Genomic DNA, 26,610 nt, shown 5'->3' with positions numbered 1-26,610 from the left:
ACAGCTAGTTAGAGGCTATTTCTCGGGGTTGTGTCCCTTCAGCGACCCGGGAGACTGTTCCCGGGGGGGGGGGGGTCAAGCCAGCCTAGGGGGAGTTACATCTTCATCCGGGCATTCCCAGATGCTGTGGCCATCTTTGTTTTGTGCTGAAAGTCGTTATTGACGCCTGCAGAGGACCCAGTGTGGGGAAGTGGCAAGATGGCGGCTCCCAGGGAGGAGGCGTGGGGGGAGCGCTGGGGTGGGGGGGACACGCAGGGCGGGGCACTACTGCACCTGACCTGAGCTCAGTTCGTGCTCTAGCCTACTGCGCAGCAGCGCCTGCTCACCCGCAACCAGCACACTGCACTTTTAAGAAGCTTGAATTTTTTATGAGCCTTGGGTCCTTTAAGACGCCTAAGCACAGAGGCGGGGACGTGTGAGTGCAAGGGAGCGATGACGTCTCCTGACTCCGCCCCCTCGCCCGACCGCCGCCATGTTTAGTTGTTACTTCTTCACACAAGATGGCGGCTCCCAGGGAGGAGGCATGAGCGCCCTGCCGTTACCGCTGCTTCTGCCGTACAGTTGTCACTTCGGGGCCTAACTCGTGCTCTTTCGAGCGGCTCCTGTGGGAAGGAGTCATAAGAAGGGAAGCGAGGATTGGACGCTACCTTGTGTTTGGTTTGCTGTGAAAGAACTGTCTAGGAAGAAGAGAATAGGGGGAAGGGGAAGCTAGTCTCAAGATGGCGGCTCCCAGGGCGGCAGGCATAGCCTGAACAGCAGAGGCGGACTCAAGGGAGAGGTGCGAAACCTCAGGAGCCGTACGGCGACGCGGAGTCCCCGAGACTTCGAGACGCTTCTTCCAGTTTCTGACGCTCCTTTTTTAGGAACGTTGGGGTTGTTCTGAGATTGGCAGCTCTACTAAGTGCTGGGCGGGGAAGCAAGACGGTCTCAAGATGGCGGCTTCCACAATTGTGGTCTGACTACTGGCGGGGTTGAGACAACCGCGGCATTTGTGGCTCTTTTCCACCCGCCCCGGAAGCCAGCCAGTGCTGGGGCCTGGGGGGTGTGGGAACCGGGCCGGGGCTCCGCCATTTCCGGCGGGGGAGGGCTACGACTGAGGAAGGGAGGAGAGAGAGGCGTCTCAAGATGGCGGCTCCCAGAGCCTCCTGCCCGAGCTTCTAAGTGGGAGCGCCCGGGCAAATAGTTAGAGCGGCGGCGCTCAGTGGCCTCCCGCTTTTCGGGAGTAGATGCTCTACAGTTTCGAGAAGCTTTAAAGGAGGCGAGCCGAGTGAGAAGGGGGGAAGAGCCAAAGGGAAGGAGGATAGTTAAGATGGCGGCCTCCATGGAGTCGTCTACCGCCGTGTAAGGAGCCGCTTCTCCGTGAGAGCTGCCTTAGAGGAAAGGGGGTGTGGGAAGAATTAAGGGTCTCCCTCCCGCTCAGTGACTTCTTCCCACTGCATCCTTAACCGGAACTATGGCTTCGGCTGTGTCCCCTGCCAACTTGCCGGCGGTGCTTCTGCAGCCCCGCTGGAAGCGAGTGGTGGGTTGGTCGGGTCCAGTGCCCCGACCCCGCCACGGCCACCGTGCCGTGGCTATCAAGGAGCTCATAGTGGTGTTTGGCGGCGGCAATGAAGGGATAGTGGACGAACTGCACGTGTACAACACTGGTGAGTGTAAGCCCGCTGGGTTCCCAAAGCCCTCCACCGCTCATTCTTCCTCACTCTTCACAGTCTTCTCCTGTCCTTCCATCTCGCTCTCACACTGCCCTGCTGTGCTTCCCTCTTCTCTTTGCTCTGCTTGCCATCTCCGCTTCTCCCTGCTTATTCAACCCCCGTTCTACACCCCCGGACTCTCCTGTGTTTAAAGGTTGCGTTTGGTACTTAGAGAAACCCTCTAGTCTGACTGGTGAGGGGGAGGGGATGTCGCCGCCGATGGTGACTTCAGACGTACACCGTTACCCGGCAGGCTGGGGCTGGCGCGGCAGCGGATGTGTTCTTTTGGCGCAGGCGGAATCCTCCCCCCCTCCTGCGCTCGTCCTCGTCTCCAGCGTCCTTGCTCGTTCGTGAGAAAATAGGATTTTTGTTATCACAGATCAGTTCTGTACACCCAGAAAAAGAGGGGAGCACTCTTAAGGAGCAGACTTTTAACAGCCTAATGCGACCCTCGTGTCAAGTGCCGATGGCACGATGGCTATGCTGCCCACACACACAGTTGGGGGTGTTTACTTGTACAAGTTGGGGGTTGTTTTTTTTCCAAATTGTTTCTTAATGTGATGCCTTAACAGCTGAGATTCTCCCCCACCCTCCCCGCCATAGCAGACCGGAGAGCTGTGAGATTGAAGGGGTTAACCAGTCCCTTCTAGTGCCTTCCTCCCCAAACCCTTGCTAATTGGGAGGAGCCTCTCTGTCTACAGGTATGATCTGTAGGCTGCTCTCTGCCCCCCTCCCTTTTGGGAGCCACATGTTCCTTGCTTGGTTCCCTTGCTCTGCCTCTAGGGTAGTAACCTTTCTCGCATCCTTCCCCTGTGATATCACTTTCTGCACATCTAGTACAAGGGGATTGACCTGAGTTGCGGTTGACTGCCCAAAGGCCTCCAGGACCTTTGCCTTGCCCTAAGGGAGAGTGCTGGGGCTTGCAAAGACTGGAAATACATGCGATTGTGTCCAGGTGAGAACCTGGAATACTAGTGTAGCCAGACAATGTCGGCCCCCTTGCTTGTGGTAGACTGGAAACTTCCCTCTATTGCAGGAGGTGTAGCCTGCAGTGTTCCCTCGCTTGTCAGCTCCTTAGCCTCTTACATGTGCTTTCATCCTTTCTGGGCCCCTGCTGTCCCTGGCACCTTCTCTTGATAAGAAGGCAGGACCAAGTGTGCAGCGAGGCCATCCTATTCTCTCTCTCACACACACACAACACACACACATCTCCTTGGTCTAGTGAGGTAGGAAGCAGACAGGAGATTATGGTCTGGGGTAGTTCATGGAGTGAGGGTTGGAGCCAGAACCTTCTGGCAGCTCCCCAGCACTTCTCCCTTCAGAGTTGATGGGTGGGTTGTTCATGACCCTCCAAACTCCTTGTCTCTCCACACCGGTTGCCTCTGAGGAGCAGGGCTTTTCTCGGGCCCCGCAGAAAGGGGGGGTGGGTTGGTGATGCTTGTGCCAGCCCAGACAGCTGTGGCAAGAATTAGCCCAGAAAGGTAAGGCCAAGGGCAGGGGTGCAACTTGTGGAGTGGTAGAGATGTTTATAGAGATGCCCTCCATGGGGACAGCAACACTTTCTCCCTTCCCTGGAACACCTTTCTTCTACTAAAGTCTGGAGCAGACTTTCTGGCAGGGAAATACAATTTTAGAAAGTAGGGCAGGGGCCTAATTACAGTCAGCTCCAAAGTCCATTGCAGGCCTCTGTCTTGGTTTTCTGGAATCTTTACATACTCATTAGTTTATTGAAACCAATTGACTACTTTGCTATTAATTTATTACTAATTTATTTCGCAAAGAGGTTGTGTGTTAGGAGGTAACCAGCCTTCTAAAAGTCGACTCACAGCAAAAGCCTGGAATCCTCCAAAAGTAATAGTTTTCAAATTGTCCTGATCATTTTTGGGTGACTTGAGGAAGCAACTAGCCAACCCTGCTACTCTGTTCTTCACCTTAAAAGATGTACCCCTTGTTTTGATGAGCTTGGGATGTGTCTTGTATTTGACAGGTTTCAAGTTCTAACAGTCTGCCCTGGCCACCCATCCTTCTCAACAGCTGCCTCTTCTGCTTAGCGGGGTTTTGTTTCCAAAGAGGCCTGAATTCATAATCTGTTCATCCCTTTGCTTTTGTGGAATTGGTCTTTACCCCTTTATAGAGTGGGCTGGTCTAGAAACATTCCACTTTGAGAAGAGAAAAATGATCCGTGGTGTATGTGCACTTGACTGTCTTGGTCAACTCTTCAGTTTGTAGGGGATGGAGTATAATTCGCCCAGGGATTACCCAGTGGAATAACTGGATTTGTGTGTGCTAGAGACTGCTTGCTAGAGAGTGCATGCATACATGGCTTTGCCCCTTTAGTGGCAATCACCACGGGCTTAGAGACCCTATACTGTCTTTTGGTAGATCTTATAGTTGCAATTGTCCATGGAGGAATTTTATTTCCATGAGGCAATTCAGATTACTCAAGAGGCCTTAAGATCAAGGATCCAGAGTCTGGGGTAGACTGTGTTGTGTTGAAGCTGGATGTGTGTGGTTATTCCCTCTCCCAGTCTGGGTTTTTGTTTGTTTGTTTTTTGCCTCAGTGGATGTTGGATGTCATCAACTTCGCCCCCTCCCCCGGGGCTGGGGTGTGGAACAGAGCCTTAAGCAAGTGCTGTGCCACTGAGCCACATCTACAGTCCTACCATAGACTCTTGAGGTTTGGGGGGGGGATCTAAATCTAAAGGGACTTCGTACACGTAAGGAAACTGGAGCCCAAGAGGGGGAAATGACAAGTCCAGGGGCACTGCACTAGCTAGTGGTAGAAGTGAACCTTTATGAGGACTGCTGTACTACTTGTTTCTTTGTGTGTATGTATGTTGTTCAGGACAGGGTTTCTCTGTGTAACTAACTGCTCTAGTTGTACTAGAACTTGATCTGTAGACCAGACTGTCTTTGTACTCACAGAGATCCAGCTGCCTCTGCCTCCTGAGTGCTGGAATTGAAGGCTTGTGTCACCACTTGAAACCACCATTTTAGAAACATCCTTTTTCCTTTGTCCCTGTACCTAAATTTCACTAAGTTAGATGGGAATCATTTTTGTTCCCCCATCTATTTCAGGCCCTCCTTACTTTTTAGCTGGCTCACTTCCTTATTGGCCTGTTAGTTTTGTTGATTAGGAAATAGCCTGTTTACTTTTCAAAGCTCTGGCTTAAATGTTTTTTACCCAGAGATACCTTTAGTTATGTCCTTCATCACTCTTCCTCTGCTCCCAAGGGTTGGGCATGGTCCCAAGCTCTTCCTGGGTTTCTTCCCATCACTGGAGGGATGCACAGCCTACCTACTGAATGGGAAATAGAAGGCTGAGGCTCCTCTGTGCCTTCCAGCATGGGGCCTGCCATAGAAGTGATTGTTGTGGTGTAACCAGGTACACTGAAAGGAAGATATTTCCTTGAACACCAATGTGTTCTCTGCTGTATGGGTATCAGTCTAGGTGGTGATAGGGAAGCAGAAGTTATAAATGGAGTAGGGCTGAAGAAAGGGAAGGTAAAAGTATCTTAGTCAGGAGTATGCAAACAGGTGGCCTCCTTTCCTCAAATTTCCCTCTTTGGTGAGGGTTAGGCTTGAGGGCCAGGGGCATGCCAGGGCATATCAAGAATGAGGGACCCAGGGATTAAGTTACATGATACCCCACTGTGTGTTTGAGGGTAAAAGGAGAGCAGCTGTTGTATTTGTAAGATGGAGAGAAGAATTCACATACTTGAACACTAAAACCGGGATTCATAGAAGAGATGAGAGGTGGTGTTAATCTTCATACCAGGAACTTTACTCCCTGACGAACTACTGATGGAGGTTAGGAATGGCTTCTGCCTTGCCAGAAGAAATATTCTAGAACCAGATTAGTACCTCTTAGGTCTCATAGGAGAAACTGGTGATCTCGGAGGCCAGGGACATCTTAGCTAACATCTGCCTGACCATCTGGGTCAGTGAATCAGCATGATGGGAAAAGCTGTAGGCCAATCCCATTTGCCATTTATCTTTCACCCAATCCTTGCCTCATGACTCACTACCTGTATGCCTTTAATACAAGGGTTCTTAGCTAAGTGAGGGGCTACCCATACATGAGACAGATACTGAATCAAGTTCATGTCCCTGTTGGGTTTTACACTGACTTCAGTTGAGTTTCCTTTCCTGGACTCTGGAGTCTTTTGTTTGTGTTTTTGTTTTGAGACAAGGTCTTTTATAGTACAGGCTAACCCAGAACTGATCCTCCTGTTTCCATCTTTTTTTTTTAATATTTATTTATTATGTATACAATGTTCTGTCTGTGTGTATGTCTGCAGGCCAGAAGAGGGCACCAGACCTCATTACAGATGGTTGTGAGCCACCATGTGGTTGCTGGGAATTGAACTCAGGACCTTTGGAAGAGCAGGCAATGCTCTTAACCACTGAGCCATCTCTCCAGCCCCTCCTGTTTCCATCTTTGAAGTACTGGGATTACAGGCATGCTCTGGACTCTGATTGACTGAGAGCTGGATTGGGGCTTCCTCAGAGGTTCCTGTTGGCTTTACCTTTGTAACTTGAAGGAAAAACTCCTTCCACAGATTAAGACCACCTCTCCCAACTTGTATAAGGTTGATTTGCCTCAGTACTGAAAACCCCTACATTTCTTGGTTCATGTTTGCACTGGGAATGAGAAAAGAGGTCAAGAACCAGCACTTGGGTGTGTGGGCACATGAATGCATGTACACAAGCGGTTCATTGCTCCAGCAGGAAAATGCCTGAGAGGATGGGGACTAAGCAGCCTATTTCAGTGACTCAGCTAAACTTTTGAGGAGTCCAATAGCTGTGCTGTGTGCACCTAGGGAGATTCTCCTCCCTAAGACAAGGTGCAGTTGTTGCTTATAGAGCCTTTGGAGTTGTGAACATGGGAATTTATAAATGGGGGGAGCGAGGGAGCTTTTCCCAAATGCATCTGAATGGGGGGCACAAAACAAATATTTCTCCTCTTTTTCTCAGTACGTTGGTCTCCAAATCAAACATCCATTTCTTAATTTCCAGAAGTATACCCACCTCCCTGTGTGGACAGTATGGCCGAGAAGCAGATGAAAAACCTAGACTAGTCCACAAATGTCTCCTGTGTTACCTCCTCCAAAACATAACCTGACCTCCCATTAGCTCCCAGGAGAGGGTCTGGTCTTGACTTTGAAACTCTTCCCCACTGCAGCTTCAACCTCCCTACCCTGGAGTCAGGACTTGAAATCCTTCCTACAGCCCTCTCAGATCTTACCTGACTGACTTGTACATGTGGCAGGTCTGCCTCTGGGCCCCTGTCTGGGAGACTTTGGAGAGAAAGTGGCTTATCCTTTGAATATATGACATGGCAGAAGAACATGCTTGCCTGTAACAATTCTAGAATCCTTGCCGCTACAGATGTGAAGGATATGGGAGCCTAGGTGAAAGAGCAAACTGCCAGACACGCTAGGGAAGGGCTTTGTCCCAGTGAAGGTTTGGCCACCATCTTGTATCATCCTAAGGGAATCAGGAGGTGCCTGAGTTGTGATACGTCCTTTCTTGACGACTTCCCCACCTCACCCCCAGCTAGAAGTGTGAGGGGCTCCTGAAAGTTTCTGTCACAAAAGCTCTGCTGCAGTTGCCACCTCAGGCTTGAGAATATTCTGGTCTTAGGTGGGTGTGATGGAGGTGGCTACTGCCATAAAGCCTATGGACTATCACCTAGGACACAAGCCAGTAGAGAAGTCAAAAGCAGAGTTTATATTTTATGTATATAAGTGCTCTCTACTTGCATGTATGCCTGCATGACAGAAGAGGGCATCAGATCCCATTATAGGTGGTTGTTGGGAATTGAACTCAGTACCTCTGGAAGAACAGCCAGTGCTCTTTTTTTTTTCTTTTAAGATTTATTTATTTATTTATTATGTATACAGCATCCTGTATGCCAGAAGAGGGCACCAGATGTCATTATAAGTACCTGGGAGGCACCATATGGTCGCTGGGAATCGAACTCATGATCTCTGGAAGAATAGCTAGTGCTCTTAACCTCTGAGCCATCTCTCCAGCCCCCGAAGGCTCTAGCTGTCTTAACTGGTACAGGGAGAGAATCATGGGCTCTGAAGAGGAGGAGCATAAGCCCTAGAGGGCATTTGGGGTATAGAAGTTTGTGATGATCATGTGAACAGCAGGGGAAGGAAGTCAGAGACTACTAGATTCCCAGAGGCTGGTGAATTATTTTGCTTGGTGTCTTACTGCCTTCTGAGATGACCTTGATGAGGAGCATGCAGTTGTGCAGTATTTTGAAAAGCTAGGGCTCTGCAGATGGCTTGACTAGAGTGACTAAAGATTTGGGGTGATAGTGCTCTTTAAGGGACAGTATGCCGAATTAGCCTCTCCTCTTTTGGCTACATTTGAAGACAAGGAGTTGGAGAGTACAAGATTTAAGGAATGAGAAGAAGAGGGCACAGGGGCTCAGGTTCTAGAAGCTTTTGGATATTTTGACTTCTGTTTCCTTTTTTCTTCAGCAACCAACCAGTGGTTCATCCCAGCTGTGAGAGGGGATATCCCTCCAGGATGTGCAGCCTATGGCTTTGTGTGTGATGGTACTCGCCTACTGGTGTTTGGTGGAATGGTGGAGTATGGAAAATACAGCAATGACCTCTATGAACTCCAGGTAATAATGTAGAGCCCCTTTGGACCTAGGTTCCTGCACTGCCCCCGCCCTCACAGGACTCTCCATAGTGTTCCTTATAATGGTGTGAGGGTTACAACAGGAGAGGCAGTGGAAGGGATCAGTTAAGAGTCTACCAAGACTGTTTTCACCTTGAACAGTGTCAGAGGAGAGGAGAGGACCAATTCCTTAGGACTTGCGTGTTCCATCAATATGCTTCCTCATTCCTGACCATATTCTTATGCCACAAATTGCTCTAGGCCCCCTACAGTGGCCTTTTCATCTTTTGGCTCATTCTGTTAAGTTTTGATTTTGCAGGCTAGTCGCTGGGAGTGGAAGAGACTGAAAGCAAAGACGCCCAAAAATGGGCCTCCTCCATGTCCTCGGCTTGGACACAGCTTCTCCCTTGTGGGCAACAAATGCTATCTATTTGGGGGTCTAGCCAATGATAGTGAGGACCCCAAGAACAACATTCCGAGGTGAGATTTTGTCCTTTTTCTGAGAACATCACTAGGGTGTCTACTTACCCCAGGTACAGAGCCATGTTTCTCTCCTTGGCTGGGTTGTCAATGGGAGAATACATTCACTGCCCTTCCAAGAAGTTCCCAGCTTTGAAATCTGAACCCCTGGGTGGTCTTGTAGGAGAAAGCTAGGCAAGAAGTAGAAGCCTGCTTTATCTTGGCCTGGTCCCTCCCTATACCTCAGACCGAAATTAGATCTGGGTGCTTCCTTTGTAGCTTCTGCTGCTTACACATTTCCTGATGGGTATTTTTTAAGTTCTGTGGCAAAAGGCCTTACTATCTGGAGGTAGTTCCAAGCTTGACATCCCCTTGCTCTAGAGAAGCTCAGGTATAATATCTGGCATTGTATGCATCCTGAAGGGACCTGCCACTGAATGTGAACTGAGGCTGCCATCATAGTTTCACACATATGCCCGTTCCTTGCTCCAACTGTACTCGCCTAGTAAACTCCTGGCAGTCGGTCCTCTCTTTCAAGGGCAAGGGTTCTATGGTCTTTGCTCTTTTTTTCTTCTTTGGTTTTTCAAAACAATTTCTCTGTGTAACAGCTTTGGGTGTCCTGGTACTCACTTTGTAGACCAGTCTGGCCTCAAACTCAGCAGAGATCCACCTGCCTCTACTTCCCAAGCGCTGGGATTAAAGGCGTTCACCACCATCCCTGTTCCTGGCCTTTCCTCTTTTATGTTCTAACAAATCTACTGCTCACTGAGATACCCAGTAAAGCCTATGGTGCCTGTGCTCAAGATGTGCTCAAGGCTTGCTATAAAAATGATCTTCCTCAGGTACCTGAATGACTTATATATACTAGAACTACGACCAGGCTCTGGAGTGGTAGCTTGGGACATCCCCATCACTTACGGAGTCCTGCCTCCACCTCGGGAGTCACATACTGCCGTGGTCTACACTGAAAAAGATAACAAGAAATCAAAGCTGGTGATCTATGGAGGGATGAGTGGCTGCAGGCTAGGGGACCTTTGGACTCTGGATATCGGTAAGAAGCTGCTACTGTTTCAGTTGCTTCAGAACAAAGCCAGTTTTCTGGGTAGCTGGCTTTGAGTGACTGATGAGGTGAGGCTCATGGGGAACTAGTGTCCTCCTTCCCCCTTAACCTTGTCAGTGGATAGGAAACAGTAAGCCTCAGTTGATATGGAGAATAGGGAGAGAGTACAATCTTTTTAGAATAGAATTTTCTCAATTTGGGTAGAGTTCTTACTAACTCCTCAGTGAACAGTCTGTATGTGTGGATTGGTGTATTCTGATGTGAGTAGCACAGTAAAATTGGTTATTCATAGACCAATTATATCTTTTACTTTGGCTGTAAAGTGGGTACTGGGTTGGGTGTGGGTAGATCTTGGTTATATTGCCCTTTGGATCAGAACATTTGAACATAAGCAAAACTTGAGTAGCAATGTTTCCTAAAGTGTAGATTGTCTAGTGCTAAGGTGGCATAGGAGTTAATGTGTTCTACAGGGAGTAGAAGTGTAAAGGAGAAGCAGGGATGAACTTGACACCCTTATGTCATCCCTGAGAACAGTACTGCCTTATAGCAGGTGCCCAATACATTTGGGAAGAAACCTTGCCTGGATCATACAACCAGTTTTGGAAATGCTGAAACCTAGCTGTTAGGGCAATAAATTGGGGAGCCCCTGAGGGATTTTTGTTGACAGGAATGCAGTTCTTAAGTTGGTTTAGTGCCCCTTTGGTCCAAGTCCTGGAATTAAATGGTATTTGATCCAACATAGGTAATCTCCTCTCCTTCTCTGCAGAGACACTGACATGGAATAAACCCAGCCTTAGTGGGGTGGCACCCCTTCCTCGAAGCCTTCACTCTGCAACCACCATAGGAAACAAGTGAGTGTTTGCTGTTCTCCTCCCTGACCTGAGCTGCCCCTGATATCTGAAGGGTTCTCAAGTCAGTTTTGTCAACTGTCCCTCAATCCAAGGAGACTTCTTTTTGTCAGGGCTGTCATTTCAGCTGTCCCATACCCACCTTAATATAACATAGAGAAGGCAAATTTAGAATGGAAAGGACTGCATGTAACTCAACCTGAGACCCTTCCTTGTCCAGTAAGACTGTTGTAGCTCCTCACACAAACAGCATTCATTCTTTGTGAAAGCCAAGGTCTGGAGTTCATGGAGATTCAGGTACACCTTAGATGAGCCAAACAATGTTCTACCATACAAATGACAGTTCTTTGTAGTATTAGTTGAACCATCCAGTAGAAAGTGTCTTATTAAACAGCTTCATGACTCTTCAGGGACTCTTAGGGCCTTCTACAGAACTGAGCATATTCAAAACTTTTTGGTTAGAAGAGGTACCCCCTAGCTTGGTACTTCCTCTTCAGTCCTCTCTTGCTTTTCCTTCACCCTCCCAGAATGTATGTATTTGGTGGCTGGGTGCCTCTTGTCATGGACGATGTCAAAGTGGCCACACACGAGAAGGAGTGGAAGTGTACCAACACGCTGGCTTGTCTCAACCTGGGTATGGCTTCCTCAGGCTTAGAGTGGCCAGGGGTAGGGTGGGGTGGGGGTGGCCCTGGGAGATTTTATGGTGTACAGGAGCAAACCTGGGCTCATGGATCTTTCTAGAATTCACCAGAAGTATCCAGTAAGTAGAGAACTCCTCAGGCAGCGCTCTTTTTAGTTTGAATAGGTTCTTTATATGTGCCTGACATCCACAAGTGCAAAAGCACATACAGTGAAGAGGAGATGCTTCTTATAACCCTTTGCAGGGATTCTCAATAGCTCTAGGACCTTAGCCTGCCATACACAGGGCCAAATGACCCTTTCCCTTTCTATATCTTGGAGATTGTTTCATACCCCTGCACAATGAGTATCTCATTCTTTACTATGGTGTATGGCTTTAATCCTAGCACTTAAGAGGCAGAGGCAAGTGGATCTCTTAAGTTCAAGACCAGTGAGGTCTTCATAGTGAAGCCCCCATCTCACAAACAAAAAAAAAAAATTGCGTTGCTCTTATTTTAACTGAAGATATATACATTTTTTTAATATTTACTTATTTTATTATGTATACAATATTTTGTCTGTGTGTATGCCTGCCAGCCAGAAGAGGACACCAGACCCCATTACAGATGGTTGTGAGCCACCACGTGGTTACTGGGAATTAAACTCAGGACCTTTGGAAGAGCAGGCAATGCTCTTAACCTCTGAGCCATCTCTCCAGCCCAGATGTATACATTTTAATAAGATTTTTTATTTGTTTTTTTCATATGTTGTATTTCTCTTTCCATATCTCTTTAGGATTGTATTTTATACGCAAGGAGTTAGACCTTTGGTCATATCTTCCAAATATTTGCCCAATTTATGGCTTAGTTTTCTTTTTTCTTTCTTCCCCCTGAAGATAGGGTTTTTCTATGTAGCCCTGGGTGTTCTGAGACTCCCTCTATAGACCAGACTGGTCTTGCCCACAGAGATCGACCTGCCTCTGCCTCCCAAGTTAATTTTCCACCATAATTTTTATGGTGTTTTTGCTTACTTTTAATTTGATACTCCAATAACTTTTCTATCACCAACAATGAAAGAATAGAGAACAACTTGGGAGTTAGCAGAGCAGGTGTTTTTTTTGTTTGTTTTGTTGTTGTTTTTGTCTTGTGTAACCTCCAGCACTTGTACACCTAGATACCATGGCCTGGGAAACTATCCTGATGGATACACTGGAAGACAACATTCCTCGAGCTCGAGCTGGTCACTGTGCTGTTGCCATCAATACTCGCTTATACATTTGGAGTGGCCGTGATGGCTACCGCAAGGCCTGGAACAACCAGGTCTGTTGCAAGGACCTGTGGTATTTGGAGACAGGTAAGTGCTGGGCCACTGCCATTCCCATTGCAGAAGCCTTTCCAATCCCTGTCTTAACAGTTGTGTTGTTGCATTACAGAAAAGCCACCACCCCCAGCCCGAGTACAACTAGTACGAGCCAACACCAACTCACTGGAGGTTAGCTGGGGTGCAGTAGCAACAGCCGACAGTTACCTTCTGCAGCTCCAGAAATACGACATTCCTGCCACGGCTGCTACGGCCACCTCCCCCACTCCCAATCCAGTTCCATCTGTGCCTGCCAACCCTCCCAAGAGCCCTGCACCAGCTGCAGCTGCACCTGCTGTACAGCCACTGACCCAAGTCGGCATCACACTTGTGCCCCAGGCTGCCACTGCACCCCCAAGCACTACCACCATCCAGGTCTTGCCAACAGTACCAGGCAGCTCCATTTCTGTGCCCACTGCAGCCAGGACTCAAGGTAAGCCACAAATGCTAAAGGCATTTGGATTAGGGCATAGTCACTGGAGACATTCATTGCTTGAGTAGTGGCTGCTGCTTTGTTCATTGGTGGATTTTAGCTTGAGCCTTGTTGGGGACTAGGGGATAAGAGTGCTCTGTCTTGCTGGCAGGGACTGTGTTGAGGACATAGAAGAGCCACACATAAAGAATAGGCAGGTCAAGGAGTAGCTCAAGCCTACCTTAAACTTGGCAGGGTGGCAGGATAATGTGTGGAAGAGGACCTCCTGATGATCAACCTTCTTTTCTTATCAGGTGTCCCTACTGTTCTCAAAGTGACTGGTCCTCAGGCTACAACAGGAACCCCACTGGTTACCATGAGACCTGCCAGCCAGACTGGAAAAGCCCCTGTCACTGTGACCTCCTTGCCTGCTAGTGTGCGAATGGTTGTGCCCACACAGAGTGCCCAGGGGACGGTGAGGATCTGTTACTGAGTGGGGTTTTCTGGTAACCCAGGAGCATAAACAGTTCTCATGTGATCTTTTTAAATACATATATATATTTAACTCCTCATATATTTAACTCCTCTGGAACTGGGGATGTAACTTAGTTGATAAGACTATTTGCCTAGCATACATGAAGCCCACCAACTTCCACATTGTACATCAGATGCCTTTGTTGTTTGTGAGGTACTGCTGCATTGGAAGTGCATCAAAGGGGCCTAATGTTCCATGTATTCCTTGGAGCATTTCAGTGTGAACTTCCTGATTTGGAAAGGCCAAGGAGAAAATCTGGTTAGCTGGGTTTGAGCCAGGCCTATAAGAATGAGCTGTATCCAACTCAAGGGTTGTGTTTGTTTTGTTTTGGGTTTTGACAGAGTAATTCTGTAGCCCAAGCTATCTTCTACTTTGGAGAGGTTGTCATGCCTCGGCCTCCTGAGTGTTAAAGAGTTTTAAGTGTGGGCCAGGCAGTGGTGGCACACACCCTTTAATTCCCGCCCACGGGAGGCAGAGGCAGGCGGATCTCTGTGAGTTCAAGGCCAGCCTGGTCTACAGAGATAGTTCCTTCCAGGAAAGCCTCCAAAGCTACAGCGAAACTCTGTCTCAAAAAAACAAAAAAAAAAGAGTTGAAAGTGTGAACCATCACACCCAGCAGGGGCATTGATGGTATCGATGGGTGTTGTATGTGAAACCCATTACTGCCTGTGTACTAAGCATGCATTCTTTTGCTGAGATGCATCTCCAGTTCTGGCTTTGGTCTTTTTCTTTCTTTATCTCTGCAGTACTGAGAACAGAACCCAGGTACAGGAGTATTTCAGAGACTGACTATACTCTCAGCTTTTACTTTTGATTCAGGGTCTCACTAAGCTGTGATCTTTCTGCTTCAGCCTCCTGAGTCGCTAGGACTAAAAGTGTATGCCCCAGAACTACCTTGACTATGTTGTTTGATTAAAAAAATCTCTGAGCTGGGTGGTGGTGGCGCACCCCTTTGATCCCAGCCCTTGGGAGGCAGAGACGGGTGGATTGAGTTCGAGGTCAGCCTGTTCCACAGAACAAGTACCAGGACAAGCTCCAAAGCTACAGAGAAACTCTATCTCATAAAACATAAATAAAATAAAAATCTTCTCTGGAGTTATAGGGTATAGCTCAGTTGGTGGAGTGCTTGCCTAGCATGCATTGAGATCTAGATTCAGTTCCAAACACTGCATAAACCAAGTATGTGGTATTACATATCAGTAATCCCAACATTTGAGATGTCAGAAATTGAAGGTCATCTTCATGAGTTTGAGGCCAGCCTAAGCTGCATGAGATACTTTCTGGAAAAAAAAAAGAAAAAGAAAAATTAGGCACTTAGCAAGCACCTACCTGCTTGTTACTTTCACTAAGAGAGAGGATCCAGCATTAGGAAACACTAAGGGATGCTACTGAGCTCCCTGTCAAGCTCTGAAAGGGCCATGGAGTTGGGAGGCAGGAGGCAGATAGAACCCTTGCAGCTCACATGCTTTGTGCCTACCACAGGTGATTGGCAGCAACCCACAGATGAGTGGGATGGCTGCATTGGCTGCTGCTGCCGCTGCCACACAGAAAATCCCTCCTTCCTCAGCACCCACAGTGCTGAGTGTCCCAGCAGGCACCACCATTGTCAAGACAGTGGCTGTGACACCTGGCACAACCACTCTTCCAGCCACTGTGAAGGTGGCCTCCTCCCCTGTCATGGTGAGCATTTATCTTCTGGGCCTGGTTCTGAGCCTGTAACCCTGGGGCTTGGTGACATCTGGTCACTATGATCAAACAAGCAGTGGCAATTTGTTCCAGGCTTTGGACCAACCCTTCAGGCCATTGGTTTATAATTGGTACTAGCATGGGCTATGGAACATGCAGTTACTTTAATCGTGTGCAGCCTTAGGTTAGACCTGTGGGGAGTTCAGACTACTTTTTTGTTGCTCAGCCAACCAAGCTATGTGGACAGATCATCAGAGCTATAACCATTATATTACCACTATTCTCTTTTTTTCCCTTTTTCTTTCTTTTTTTTTTCATTTTTCTTTTTCTTTTTGTTTTTTTGTTTTGTTTTACCACTATTCTCATCACTCATCTCTGCTTCTCCAGGTGAGCAATCCAGCCACTCGTATGCTAAAGACTGCAGCTGCCCAAGTGGGGACATCTGTGTCCTCTGCTGCCAACACATCTACCCGCCCTATCATCACGGTACACAAATCAGGCACTGTGACGGTGGCCCAGCAAGCCCAGGTGGTGACCACAGTGGTAGGCGGAGTCACCAAGACCATCACCCTAGTGAAGAGCCCCATCTCTGTCCCAGGAGGCAGTGCTCTGGTGAGTGACAGGCACCATCTGGCTGCATGTGACAGCTGCCAGGCTATGGTGAATGCCACTGGTGACTCGCTGTCTTGGGCTAACTCCAGTATAGTCCTAGACCAGGCCATGCCCTTGTTTGGTTCCGGATCACTGCCTGCTCCATTCTTTCCTTTTTAGATTTCCAATCTGGGAAAAGTGATGTCAGTGGTCCAGACCAAACCAGTTCAGACTTCAGCAGTCACAGGTCAAGCCTCTACAGGCCCTGTGACTCAGATCATCCAGGTAAGCTCTCACTATCCCCCCTCCCAGAAGTCATCCCTAAATGCTAGGACTACAGGGATGAATGAGCACTGGGAGATAAGGACAGAAGGTTCCATGAGCACAAGTGGCACAAAGACTTGCTGATATCATAGCACCCACAGTATTCAGAATATTCTCTGAGTTAGAATACCTTTCTGGCAGTAGCTCCTGTTCATTTGCAGCTTTTCCCTTTCAGACCAAAGGGCCTCTGCCAGCAGGGACTATCCTGAAGCTGGTGACATCAGCAGATGGCAAGCCTACAACCATCATTACCACCACGCAGGCTAGTGGAGCAGGGACCAAGCCTACCATCCTGGGCATCAGTAGTGTCTCTCCCAGCACCACCAAACCTGGCACGACTACTATCATCAAGACCATTCCCATGTCAGCCATTATCACCCAGGCAGGCGCCACAGGTAAACATACAGCTTTCACTGGCCCTTGCTGGTGAGTGTAAATCAGGAAGATGGGAAGCTTCCACAGAGCTTATTTTCTCTGGATTATCCCCCAATGCAGGTGTTACCAGCAGTCCTGGCATTAAGTCCCCTATCACAATTATCACCACCAAGGTAATGACTTCTGGAACAGGAGCACCTGCGAAAATCATAACTGCTGTCCCCAAGATTGCTGCTGGTCATGGACAGCAAGGAGTGACCCAGGTGAGGCACACGTGACCCCTATTCACCTCAATCTAGTGCAGACCACATGTGTCTTCATAATAGGCCTGAGAGGGGCAGCATAGTCCAGCCAAGCCTGAAAGTTACATTGGTGGTACTTTGCTCTGGTGTTCCAGGTGGTGCTAAAGGGGGCCCCTGGACAGCCAGGCACCATCCTCCGCACTGTGCCCATGGGTGGCGTTCGCCTGGTCACCCCTGTCACCGTCTCCGCTGTCAAGCCAGCTGTCACAACATTGGTTGTGAAGGGCACCACAGGTGTGTAGCCCACAGGCCAGGTCCTTGGCAGCAACTGGGCTTTCCCCCAAGTCTTCCTATGTATATAACCTCTAGTCTGGCTGGGGGAGGATGACGGGTGCTTTCTCCAGAGACATGCTGCTAGATAGAAAGTAGTAGCAATAAGCCTCATTCTACCTCTGCCTTTTCCTCCTGTTAGGTGTCACAACCCTAGGCACAGTGACAGGCACTGTCTCTACCAGCCTTGCAGGAGCTGGGGCCCATAGCACCAGTGCCTCTCTGGCCACACCTATTACCACCCTGGGCACCATTGCCACTCTTTCAAGCCAGGTCATCAACCCTACTGCCATCACAGTATCAGCTGCACAGACCACATTGACAGCTGCTGGTGGCCTTACCACACCCACAATCACAATGCAGGTAAGTAAGTTCCAAGAATGTACCACCATATAACGGCATTCCCACATGAAAGTAGGGGGCATTTTGACCATTCTCCCCTTTCCAGATGCTGTTCTGTAGCTCTGTGCAGCTCTGGCAGTTTTTACACACATGGTGTGATCTCTGTCTCAGTCTTTCCCAATGACATATTTTATTTGAGCTAGGTTTGGTTTGCAGACAATAGGATCTTGTAATGTATTATATATGCATATACTGTTTGTCCTTTTGACATGTTTTTTCTCTCAAACTGGATAAGAAGTGGTAAGGGATCTATTGTTAGACTTTGTACCAGCAAACTGGTCAATCCCCTCTCCTGCCCCAGCTCTGCCTCATAGCCCCTCCATCTTGGTCTCTCAGTAAGTCGTTCTGAGATCATGGGGCAAGTGAGTCTTGCCTGGGCTAGTTAGTAGAGTTGGTGGTCCCAGCCAGCATTGACAATAGGATAGAAGGAGAGGCAAATGAGAAATCACATTGTTCAGGCACTAACACCTCTGTTCTACTATGTCCCCCAGCCTGTCTCCCAGCCTACCCAGGTGACTCTGATCACAGCACCCAGTGGGGTTGAGGCCCAGCCTGTGCATGACCTTCCTGTGTCCATTTTGGCCTCACCTACTACAGAGCAACCCACGGCAACAGTCACCATCGCTGACTCGGGCCAGGGTGATGTACAGCCTGGCACTGTAACACTGGTGTGCTCCAACCCACCCTGTGAAACCCATGAAACAGGCACCACCAACACAGCCACTACCACTGTTGTGGCTAACCTTGGGGGACATCCCCAGCCCACCCAGGTACAATTTGTTTGTGACAGACAGGAGGCAGCTGCTTCTCTTGTGACCTCAGCTGTGGGACAACAGAATGGTAATGTGGTCCGTGTCTGTTCAAACCCCCCCTGTGAGACCCATGAAACAGGTACCACCAACACTGCCACAACAGCCACCTCCAACATGGCTGGGCAGCATGGCTGCTCCAACCCCCCCTGCGAGACTCATGAGACAGGCACCACCAGCACTGCCACTACAGCAATGTCCAGCATGGGTACTGGGCAGCAGCGAGACACTCGTCGTGCCTCTAGCACCCCTACTGTAGTGCGGATCACTGTGGCTCCTGGGGCATTGGAGAGAGCCCAGGGTACTGTGAAGCCTCAGTGCCAAACACAGCAGACCAGTATGACCAGCACCACCATGACTGTGCAGGCCACCGGAGCTCCGTGCCCAGCTGGCCCACTGCTTAGGCCAAGTGTGGCACTGGAGGCTGGGAGCCACAGCCCTGCCTTTGTGCAGCTAACCCTTCCAAATGTTAGAATTGGGCTGAGTGGCCCCAGCAGCAAGGACATGCCCACAGGGCACCAGCTAGAGACATATCAGACTTATACAACCAATACCCCAACCACAGCCCTCTCTATCATGGGTACTGGGGAGCTTGGTACAGCTCAGGTGGCCCCCACATCTATATACGAGAGCCTCCAGGCAAGCTCTCCCAGCAGCACCATGACTATGACAGCCCTAGAGGCATTGCTGTGCCCTTCAGCTACCGTGACCCAAGTCTGCTCCAACCCACCGTGTGAAACCCATGAGACGGGGACCACCAACACTGCCACTACCTCCAATGCGGGCAGTGCCCAGCGGGTATGCTCCAACCCACCTTGTGAGACTCATGAGACGGGAACCACACATACAGCCACCACTGCCACATCAAATGGAGGTGCAGGCCAGCCTGAAGGTGGACAACAGCCCACCAGTGGCCATCCCTGTGAAACACACCAGACGACTTCTACTGGCACCACTATGTCAGTCAGTGTGGGTGCCCTGCTTCCTGATGCCACTTCCTCTCGTGGAACCCTGGAATCTGGCTTAGAGGTGGTAGCAGTGCCCACCGTCACCTCTCCGGCTGGTGCCACATTGCTGGCTTCTTTCCCAACACAGAGGGTATGCTCCAACCCTCCTTGCGAGACCCATGAGACAGGCACCACACACACAGCCACCACTGTCACCTCTAACATGAGCTCAAACCAAGGTGAGTAAAAGTATTGCTATAGTATGGTACTGATATTCTGGCTGTATTAGCTATAGTGGAGGGGGCAGGTTCTAGGAAACGTGGTGGTAAAAGTAAATAAAGGTCAACTGATATCACACCCCCCCCCCATTGAAACCCACAGATCCTCCACCAGCTGCCAGTGATCAGGGAGAGGTGGTGAACACCCAAGGTGACAGTGCAAACATCACCAGCGCCAGTGGCATCACAACAACTGTGTCCTCCACACTGCCACGAGCAGTGACCACTGTGACACAGTCTACACCAGTCCCAGGTCCCTCTGTGCCGGTAAGCTTCCCAGGGCATCCCTTCGGTGTCCTTTTGCCCACTATGCCTTTTATTTGTGCTATTCCAGAATGGACACCAGGTGTCGCCCTTGTATCAGACATGGTGTTGCTCCTTGGTTCTTTCAGACCATAAAAGGGCAGTCTTGGTGCCTGGGTACTTTATCTCTGCTGCTGGTTTCCATCTTGGGCTGTTTTCCATCATTTGTCTTTACAGTGAAGCCTCTCCTGGCATAAGTTGAAACGATACCCTTCATGCTGCTCCTTGACTCACCTTTCCCATCTCCATTTAGCATGTAGCCTGTTGTAGACGATACAGGAAAAAACAAAGGCCATCTTGTTTTTCATTCCCACTGCCTAGTACTAGCCTCCGTCTCCTCCCCTCTTCCTCTGACGGGGGCTTCTCTCCCTTTCTAGAACATCTCATCACTGACTGAGACTACCCCAGGGGCTCTGACTTCCGAAGTCCCCATTCCAGCCACGATAACAGTGACCATAGCCAACACAGAAACTTCTGACATGCCCTTCTCTGCTGTTGACATCCTGCAGCCCCCAGAGGAACTCCAGGTCTCACCAGGGCCTCGCCAGCAGCTGCCACCACGGCAACTCCTGCAGTCTGCCTCCACCCCCCTGATGGGGGAGTCCGCCGAGGTCCTGTCAGCCTCCCAGACCCCTGAGCTCCAGGCCGCCGTGGATCTGAGCAGCACTGGGGACCCATCTTCAGGCCAGGAGCCTACCAGCTCTGCTGTCGTGGCCACTGTGGTGGTCCAGCCACCCCCACCCACACAGTCTGAAGTAGACCAGTTATCACTTCCCCAAGAGCTGATGGCTGAGGCCCAGGCGGGCACCACCACCCTTATGGTAACAGGGCTCACCCCAGAGGAGCTGGCTGTGACTGCTGCTGCAGAAGCAGCTGCCCAAGCTGCAGCCACTGAAGAAGCTCAAGCCTTGGCCATCCAGGCCGTGCTCCAGGCTGCACAGCAGGCTGTCATGGGTAAGTATCCGCTGAGAGCTTTGAGAGGTAGTTCCCTTGGGATGAGTGACCACCTAACAGGGAGGGCTAAGGTGCCATGTGGGGACAGCTTGAGATGAGAAGACCTGCTTCTTGTGAGAGTACATAGTGTACTTCGAGGAAGGCCTATGTAGGATAGGTAGTCCTAGAAAGGAGACCCAGGGCCCAGAGGTGAGGGTGTAGTAGGATGTGAGCGGGTTGAAAGCTGTGGAAAACAAAATCTCAGGAGCACTATCACTGTCCATTGGGCCAGGCACACTTTTTGCCAGGTATTCTTTTTGAATAGTAGTTTTTTTGGTCCTGGAGCAGGCACTGGGGAGCCCATGGATACATCTGAAGCAGCAGCAGCAGTGACACAAGCAGAGTTGGGCCACCTTTCAGCTGAGGCACAAGAGGGTCAGGCCACCACCATACCCATTGTGCTGACACAGCAGGAGCTTGCAGCCCTGGTGCAGCAGCAGCAGCAGCTCCAGGAGGCTCAAGCCCAGCAGCAGCAACACCTCCCTACTGAGGCTCTGGCTCCAGCTGACAGTCTCAATGACCCATCCATCGAGAGCAACTGCCTCAATGAGCTAGCTAGTGCTGTCCCTAGCACTGTGGCCTTGCTACCCTCAACAGCCACTGACAGTAAGCTGGGCTGCTTTTTGGCAGGGGTAAATTGTTGATAGAGTTGGACTGGTGGGAGGTGGACATTGTGGTCAGGGTGGCATGGGGGTTCCAAGAGGTTCTGGCTCAACACAGAACCTTCTCCCCACTGATACTTTGTTTCTTCCCAGGCCTTGCTCCATCCAACACATTTGTGGCTCCACAGCCTGTTGTTGTAGCCAGCCCAGCGAAGATGCAGGCTGCGGCTACCCTAACTGAAGTAGCCAATGGCATCGAGTCCCTGGGTGTGGTGAGTTCGATGCAATGGGGCCCCAGGGGATAAGAGCAGCACTGCCTTTGGGCCCCATGTACTTGATGTCACTCATTTCTGTTCTCTAGAAACCGGACTTGCCACCTCCACCCAGCAAAGCCCCTGTGAAAAAGGAGAACCAGTGGTTTGATGTGGGGGTCATTAAGGGTACCAGTGTAATGGTAACACACTATTTCCTGCCACCAGATGATGCTGTTCAGTCAGATGTAAGTATACCCAGTAGTTGGCACTCTTGGGTGGTAGGTGGATCCTGCTTTGCCTGTGAGGCAACTATCAATAGAAACAAACTTAGCTTTACAACTTTGCAAGAGTGTTCACAGGAGAATTCCACCTTCATACCACTTGAACAATTAAGAAATGGTAGGGCAGCCAGATGGAGACCTTCTCCCCAGAGAGTAAGAAAGCAAAATACTCTTTCCTCACAGCACCAAGTTAACCTCACCATATCCCTAGGCCTTGCTATAAAAGGGCAACCATCCCTGAACAGAAGTCTTGGTCCAATGGTCCCCTGTGATGTTGGCCATTCTAAACAAGTACTTCAGCCCTGAACTGCCCCCTAGTTTCTCTAGCATTCTTTTTGACTTCAGGCCTTGTGCCATTTTCTTCTCTCCTGGTTTTCCACCTCTTGCTCTAGGATGACTCAGGCACAGTCCCAGACTATAACCAGCTGAAGAAGCAGGAGCTACAGCCAGGCACTGCCTATAAATTTCGTGTTGCCGGAATCAATGCTTGTGGCCGGGGGCCCTTTAGTGAGATCTCAGCCTTTAAGACCTGTCTGCCTGGTTTCCCAGGGGCTCCTTGTGCCATTAAAATCAGCAAGGTGAGTCTTTCTAGGGCTACCTTTCTGTTCCTTATTGGTCTACTGTCTCTGCCCTAAGGAGGTACAAATAAACAGAGCCGGGGGTGGCTGGACTAGAAGTATACCAGATAAGGGCAAGGTAGCCACAGAGATTATGTGCTAGGCTCTTCTGATAAATCTTTTTGCCTAATCCTGAAAATCCCAAGGAGGTCTGAGTCTTGTTACTCTGATTCTCAAATGCAGAAACTGAGGTACTAAAAAGCTAAGTTATGGATTAGGGAATGGGTTGGGGGTGTTAAAGAGGCTCTTTAAAACCCTTTAAAATTTGATGTGGAATATATGGGTTGTTTTGGTTAATTTTGTATTACATTTTTGTGGGTGGGGGTGTGTATATGTGGGCATAGGTGCGCCACAGTGCTCATGTGAAGGTCAGAGGAGGTCATGTGGGTCACGGAGATTGAACTCAGTCATCAGGTTTGGCAGCAGGTGCCTTTACCATACCGCTGAACCATCTCACTGGCCCCTGGAATATCTGTTGTGTTGGGGGAGATTGTTTATGGGGGTTACTAACAGTTCTAGAAACTTCTAGCCCTCTTGCTTTGGGCATAGACAGGGTGGGCTGAAGCCACAGTGGCTGAAGAAGACAAGGCTTGACTTTATGTTCTGGGTTCTAGAGCCCAGATGGTGCTCACCTCACCTGGGAACCACCGTCTGTGACCTCCGGCAAGATCATCGAGTACTCTGTGTACCTGGCCATCCAGAGCTCACAGGCTGGTGGTGAGCCCAAGAGCTCCACCCCAGCCCAGCTAGCCTTCATGCGAGTGTACTGTGGGCCTAGCCCTTCCTGCCTTGTGCAGTCCTCCAGCCTCTCCAATGCCCACATTGACTACACCACCAAGCCTGCCATCATCTTCCGCATTGCTGCCCGCAATGAAAAGGGCTACGGCCCCGCTACACAAGTGAGGTGGTTGCAAGGTAAGTATTTATAAACCTCTTGGCAATTTCTAGGGGAGGCATAGGAGACCAGAGATAACTAGCTAGACTAAGGAGGCTTCACATTGGGATATAAGGGTGTATAGGTACTACAGAGGAGCCTCTCATGCTCTGGGGGTACACAGAAGATACCCTTGGGTGTCGAAGATGAGAGGGCTAGAAGAAAGCAAAAGCTGTTAGGCCCTTTCTGAGGCCAGCTTCTAGGAGGCATCTGTCTCAAGAGGGGCATTGAGGACAGGAGCTGAGCCAGATTTCTGGCTCCTGTCCTACAAAGATCAGGGACCTGAAGGATGACATGGGCAATCAAGACCATGACAAGTAGGGTACACCCAAGTATTCCCTGCCTTTTGGTAGGCTGCTTACCATCTATCCCATTCCTTTCAGAAACCAGTAAAGACAGCTCGGGCACCAAGCCGGCCAGCAAGCGACCCATGTCGTCTCCAGAAATGTAAGTAGCCAGTCTCTTTCTAGACTCTTCTGTAGGAGGTACTTAGAGTGGAAATAGGCTTCAGCTGCTTGGGACTATATCACATAGGGTCCTGAATCAGTGTTTTTGCAATGTTCTTGGGACTCTCTATAACTGTTCTTCCTCTTTTTTACATAAAGGAAATCTGCTCCAAAGAAGTCTAAGGCTGATGGTCAGTGAGGAAGCTGGCCAGCATCTGAATCCTCCAGACCCCTCTGCTTCAGGAACGCCCTATAGGGCCTACCCTCCCACCCTGCCCACCCAGCCTTTGCACTTCACCCTCACCAACCACTGGCTACCATTCAGTCTCCCCACTTCCCTCTGTTTTTACAATAAAGAAAGCACATTTTACCATTGCTGTTGGGAGGAAAGCAGAAGACAGATCGGAAAGAGTGGCAAGTAAGCAAATGAGTGCAAGTTGTGCTCCTTCCTTTTCCTGGTGACCTCCATGAGTTGTGACTGGACAATTCAGAGACTTTGGGAAGAGAGATTAAAACTGAAAACAAAGGAGATAGCACCCACACTTAAGCCTGCACTTGTTTGTAGTTAATCGCCCTTGGCCTGAGAGACAGCCAAGGGCTAGAGGGGGAAGTGGTGTCCCCCAAGTTCCCTCAGAGGCTTTTCCCAGCAGGTGCCCCATTCTGGGTATCTGTCTGGTTCTAGTTTGTTTTGTTACTACCCTTTTATTTTCAGCCACCTCCCAGCCCTTCGTCAGGCTTAGTCAGATCAGCAAGCCTATCAGAAGCTTAACACATCTCAGAGGCCTTTGTGCTACCACTTAACACCTCTCCCTTCCTCTTTACAAAACAGATGAGGGAAAAGGAGCCTTGGGTGGTCTGAGCAGTGGCTGTGAAATCCTCCCATTGGGCACAGAGTGGTCTCCAGTGACCCTGGCTTTGGCCCACCTTGTTTGAGCCTGGGGGCCCTATCACCAACTGCTGCGTTTGTTGTACTTTTTAAGTTGAAATTAATGAAGTTAACATTTTTATTGTAATTTTAGCCTTAGCGTGTGGGGGTTTATCCCTTTTTGTTAGCTCTGTACAGAATGTGTATCGTATTTTTTTTCTCCCCCCCCCCCCCCGGGCTAATCATTGGCAGGGATCTTTATAGGGAAAAGCTGAGAGAGCAGCTAGGGCAGGAGAGAAGCAGTGTCCTGGGTAGGACCTGGTAGACATTGCCTCCTCAACTAATTTCCTGTTGCTAGCCCCTGCCTGCTTTTGGAACAGTGTGAGACATTAACCTTTATTTCCTGTGGGTTAGCACTTAATATGTAGAGGCTTGGGCTTGAAGGTGGGGTTCGCCTTCATCAGCATCATTTGCAAAGATTGGCCCTGAACAACACAGCAGGAGCAGGGGATAGGTGGGTCCTTGCCACCTTGAAGGCAGCCCAGGAAGGGGGTGAGGTATGCCATATATCCCATGGAGGCTGGGGGTAGGTACATAACACAAACTCAGTAATTAATTTCGTAGCATTGTCCCCAAGCTCTGGATTTTTCTCTCCAGGACCCCAGCTTTAGGCGGTGAGTAATGCTTGCAAGCAAGTTACTGAAGGATTTAAAAATGGACAGCCAATGTGTTCAGCCACTCAGGCCCATACCTGGGGCCTCTAGTGTATTGTATCATATTTCTCTGTGGAAAACGTCATGTTTAGTCAAGTTGGAGCCCACTCGCCTGGTCCGTTTGTCCTCCCTATCCCTTTTCCCAAGCACCCTTTGATTTCTCTTCTGAGAACAGTACTACCCGTTCATCTATTGTAGAGTAACCCGTGACTCAATATTACCATAGTGCGATGTTGTTTTGTGCTATTTTGAACAATTAAAAGACTTTTTTTGAAATAACCATCTGGTGTCTACCCCTGTGTCAAGAGTGTCTTGCGACCTTTGGAAAAGGGAAGCTGGGACCTACCCAAGGTTCACTTGAACAGGGAATCTTTTATTACCAGGAACCATAGGTGAGTGACTCTCAATTGCCCTTCTAAGAAGGCTCCAGAGCAAGGTATGCCACTGGGGCCTCTAGAGCCATGCTACCTTAGAGGCCCAAGGCTGAGGGGCCTCTTAAGTGCTTGCTGCTGATTCTGCATTTGGAAGCCAGGTCACCTATTCTCCCACTAGGGCAGACCAAGATCAAGGCCTGGCTGGCCATTTGGCAGACATGTGAGTAAACTACAGCCTCTATAGTTCCAACATAAGCTCAGGAGACTCCAGGATGGCAGCTGTAGCAGAACAGGTATGTCTGACAAAGGATGGATACTCAATGTAGGACCAAATCCTCTAACTTTGTGCACAGGCCAAGTGTCCAAAGAGGTCAAGGCAGAATAGACCCTGGCAGTCCAGCAGCCAGTTGGGTGGTACAGCTATGACATGATTGAATAGTGCTATCTGGGCAGAAAGCTAAGAAAGCCTGGAGATAAGGTGGTCCTATAGCCAGAGCTCAGTGTTGACAGATCTAGGTGCCAGCAGGCTGAGAGTAGTAAGCATACCACCTTCATGCATCTTCACATCCCTGGTGCTTGAGCTAGAGAAAGAAGGGGTGTGGCGACATGTTTGATCAGCA

General features: G+C 49.5%; 1 protein-coding gene across 7 annotated transcripts; it reads left to right on the top strand.

Annotated features, from left to right (window-relative positions):
• Positions 1 to 482: 482 nt before the first annotated feature.
• On the top strand, positions 483 to 25,895 carry Hcfc1 (host cell factor C1). Of its 7 annotated transcripts, none has more exons than XM_075958328.1 (26): positions 483 to 1,646; positions 8,189 to 8,337; positions 8,653 to 8,813; positions 9,635 to 9,843; positions 10,619 to 10,703; positions 11,228 to 11,334; positions 12,492 to 12,671; positions 12,751 to 13,110; positions 13,404 to 13,564; positions 15,107 to 15,304; positions 15,698 to 15,922; positions 16,082 to 16,186; positions 16,401 to 16,620; positions 16,721 to 16,863; positions 16,998 to 17,136; positions 17,315 to 17,535; positions 18,066 to 19,569; positions 19,712 to 19,875; positions 20,289 to 20,865; positions 21,190 to 21,510; positions 21,660 to 21,778; positions 21,868 to 22,005; positions 22,434 to 22,619; positions 23,273 to 23,573; positions 23,976 to 24,039; positions 24,198 to 25,895. In XM_075958328.1, exons 1-26 carry the CDS (start codon positions 1,454 to 1,456, stop codon positions 24,235 to 24,237), a joined length of 6,270 nt encoding a protein of 2,089 aa, XP_075814443.1. In that variant the 5' UTR covers positions 483 to 1,453; the 3' UTR covers positions 24,238 to 25,895. The 7 variants fall into 7 exon arrangements, with proteins under 7 accessions (XP_075814443.1, XP_075814446.1, XP_075814444.1 ...); XM_075958331.1 differs by having other exon boundaries at positions 494 to 1,646; positions 20,421 to 20,865; positions 21,193 to 21,510; XM_075958329.1 differs by having other exon boundaries at positions 494 to 1,646; positions 21,193 to 21,510.
• The last annotated feature ends 715 nt before the right edge of the window (positions 25,896 to 26,610 follow it).

The sequence above is a fragment of the Microtus pennsylvanicus genome, chromosome X, assembly GCF_037038515.1.
Source record: "Microtus pennsylvanicus isolate mMicPen1 chromosome X, mMicPen1.hap1, whole genome shotgun sequence".
Taxonomy (NCBI): Eukaryota; Metazoa; Chordata; class Mammalia; order Rodentia; family Cricetidae; genus Microtus; species Microtus pennsylvanicus.
Note: the sequence above shows the minus strand (reverse complement) of the source record. Positions and strands in the feature narration are given on the sequence as shown.

What these genes read in the sequence shown, in the direction of transcription:
- Hcfc1 (XM_075958328.1), top strand. Translation starts at nt 1,454, where the DNA reads ATGGCTTCGGCTGTGTCCCCTGCCAACTTGCCGGCGGTGCTTCTGCAG. An exon ending in TGGCCTCCTCCCCTGTCATG is followed by an intron (nt 15,305 to 15,697) that starts GTGAGCATTTAT and finishes CTGCTTCTCCAG; the next exon opens with GTGAGCAATCCAGCCACTCG. An exon ending in CACCCACAATCACAATGCAG is followed by an intron (nt 17,536 to 18,065) that starts GTAAGTAAGTTC and finishes TATGTCCCCCAG; the next exon opens with CCTGTCTCCCAGCCTACCCA.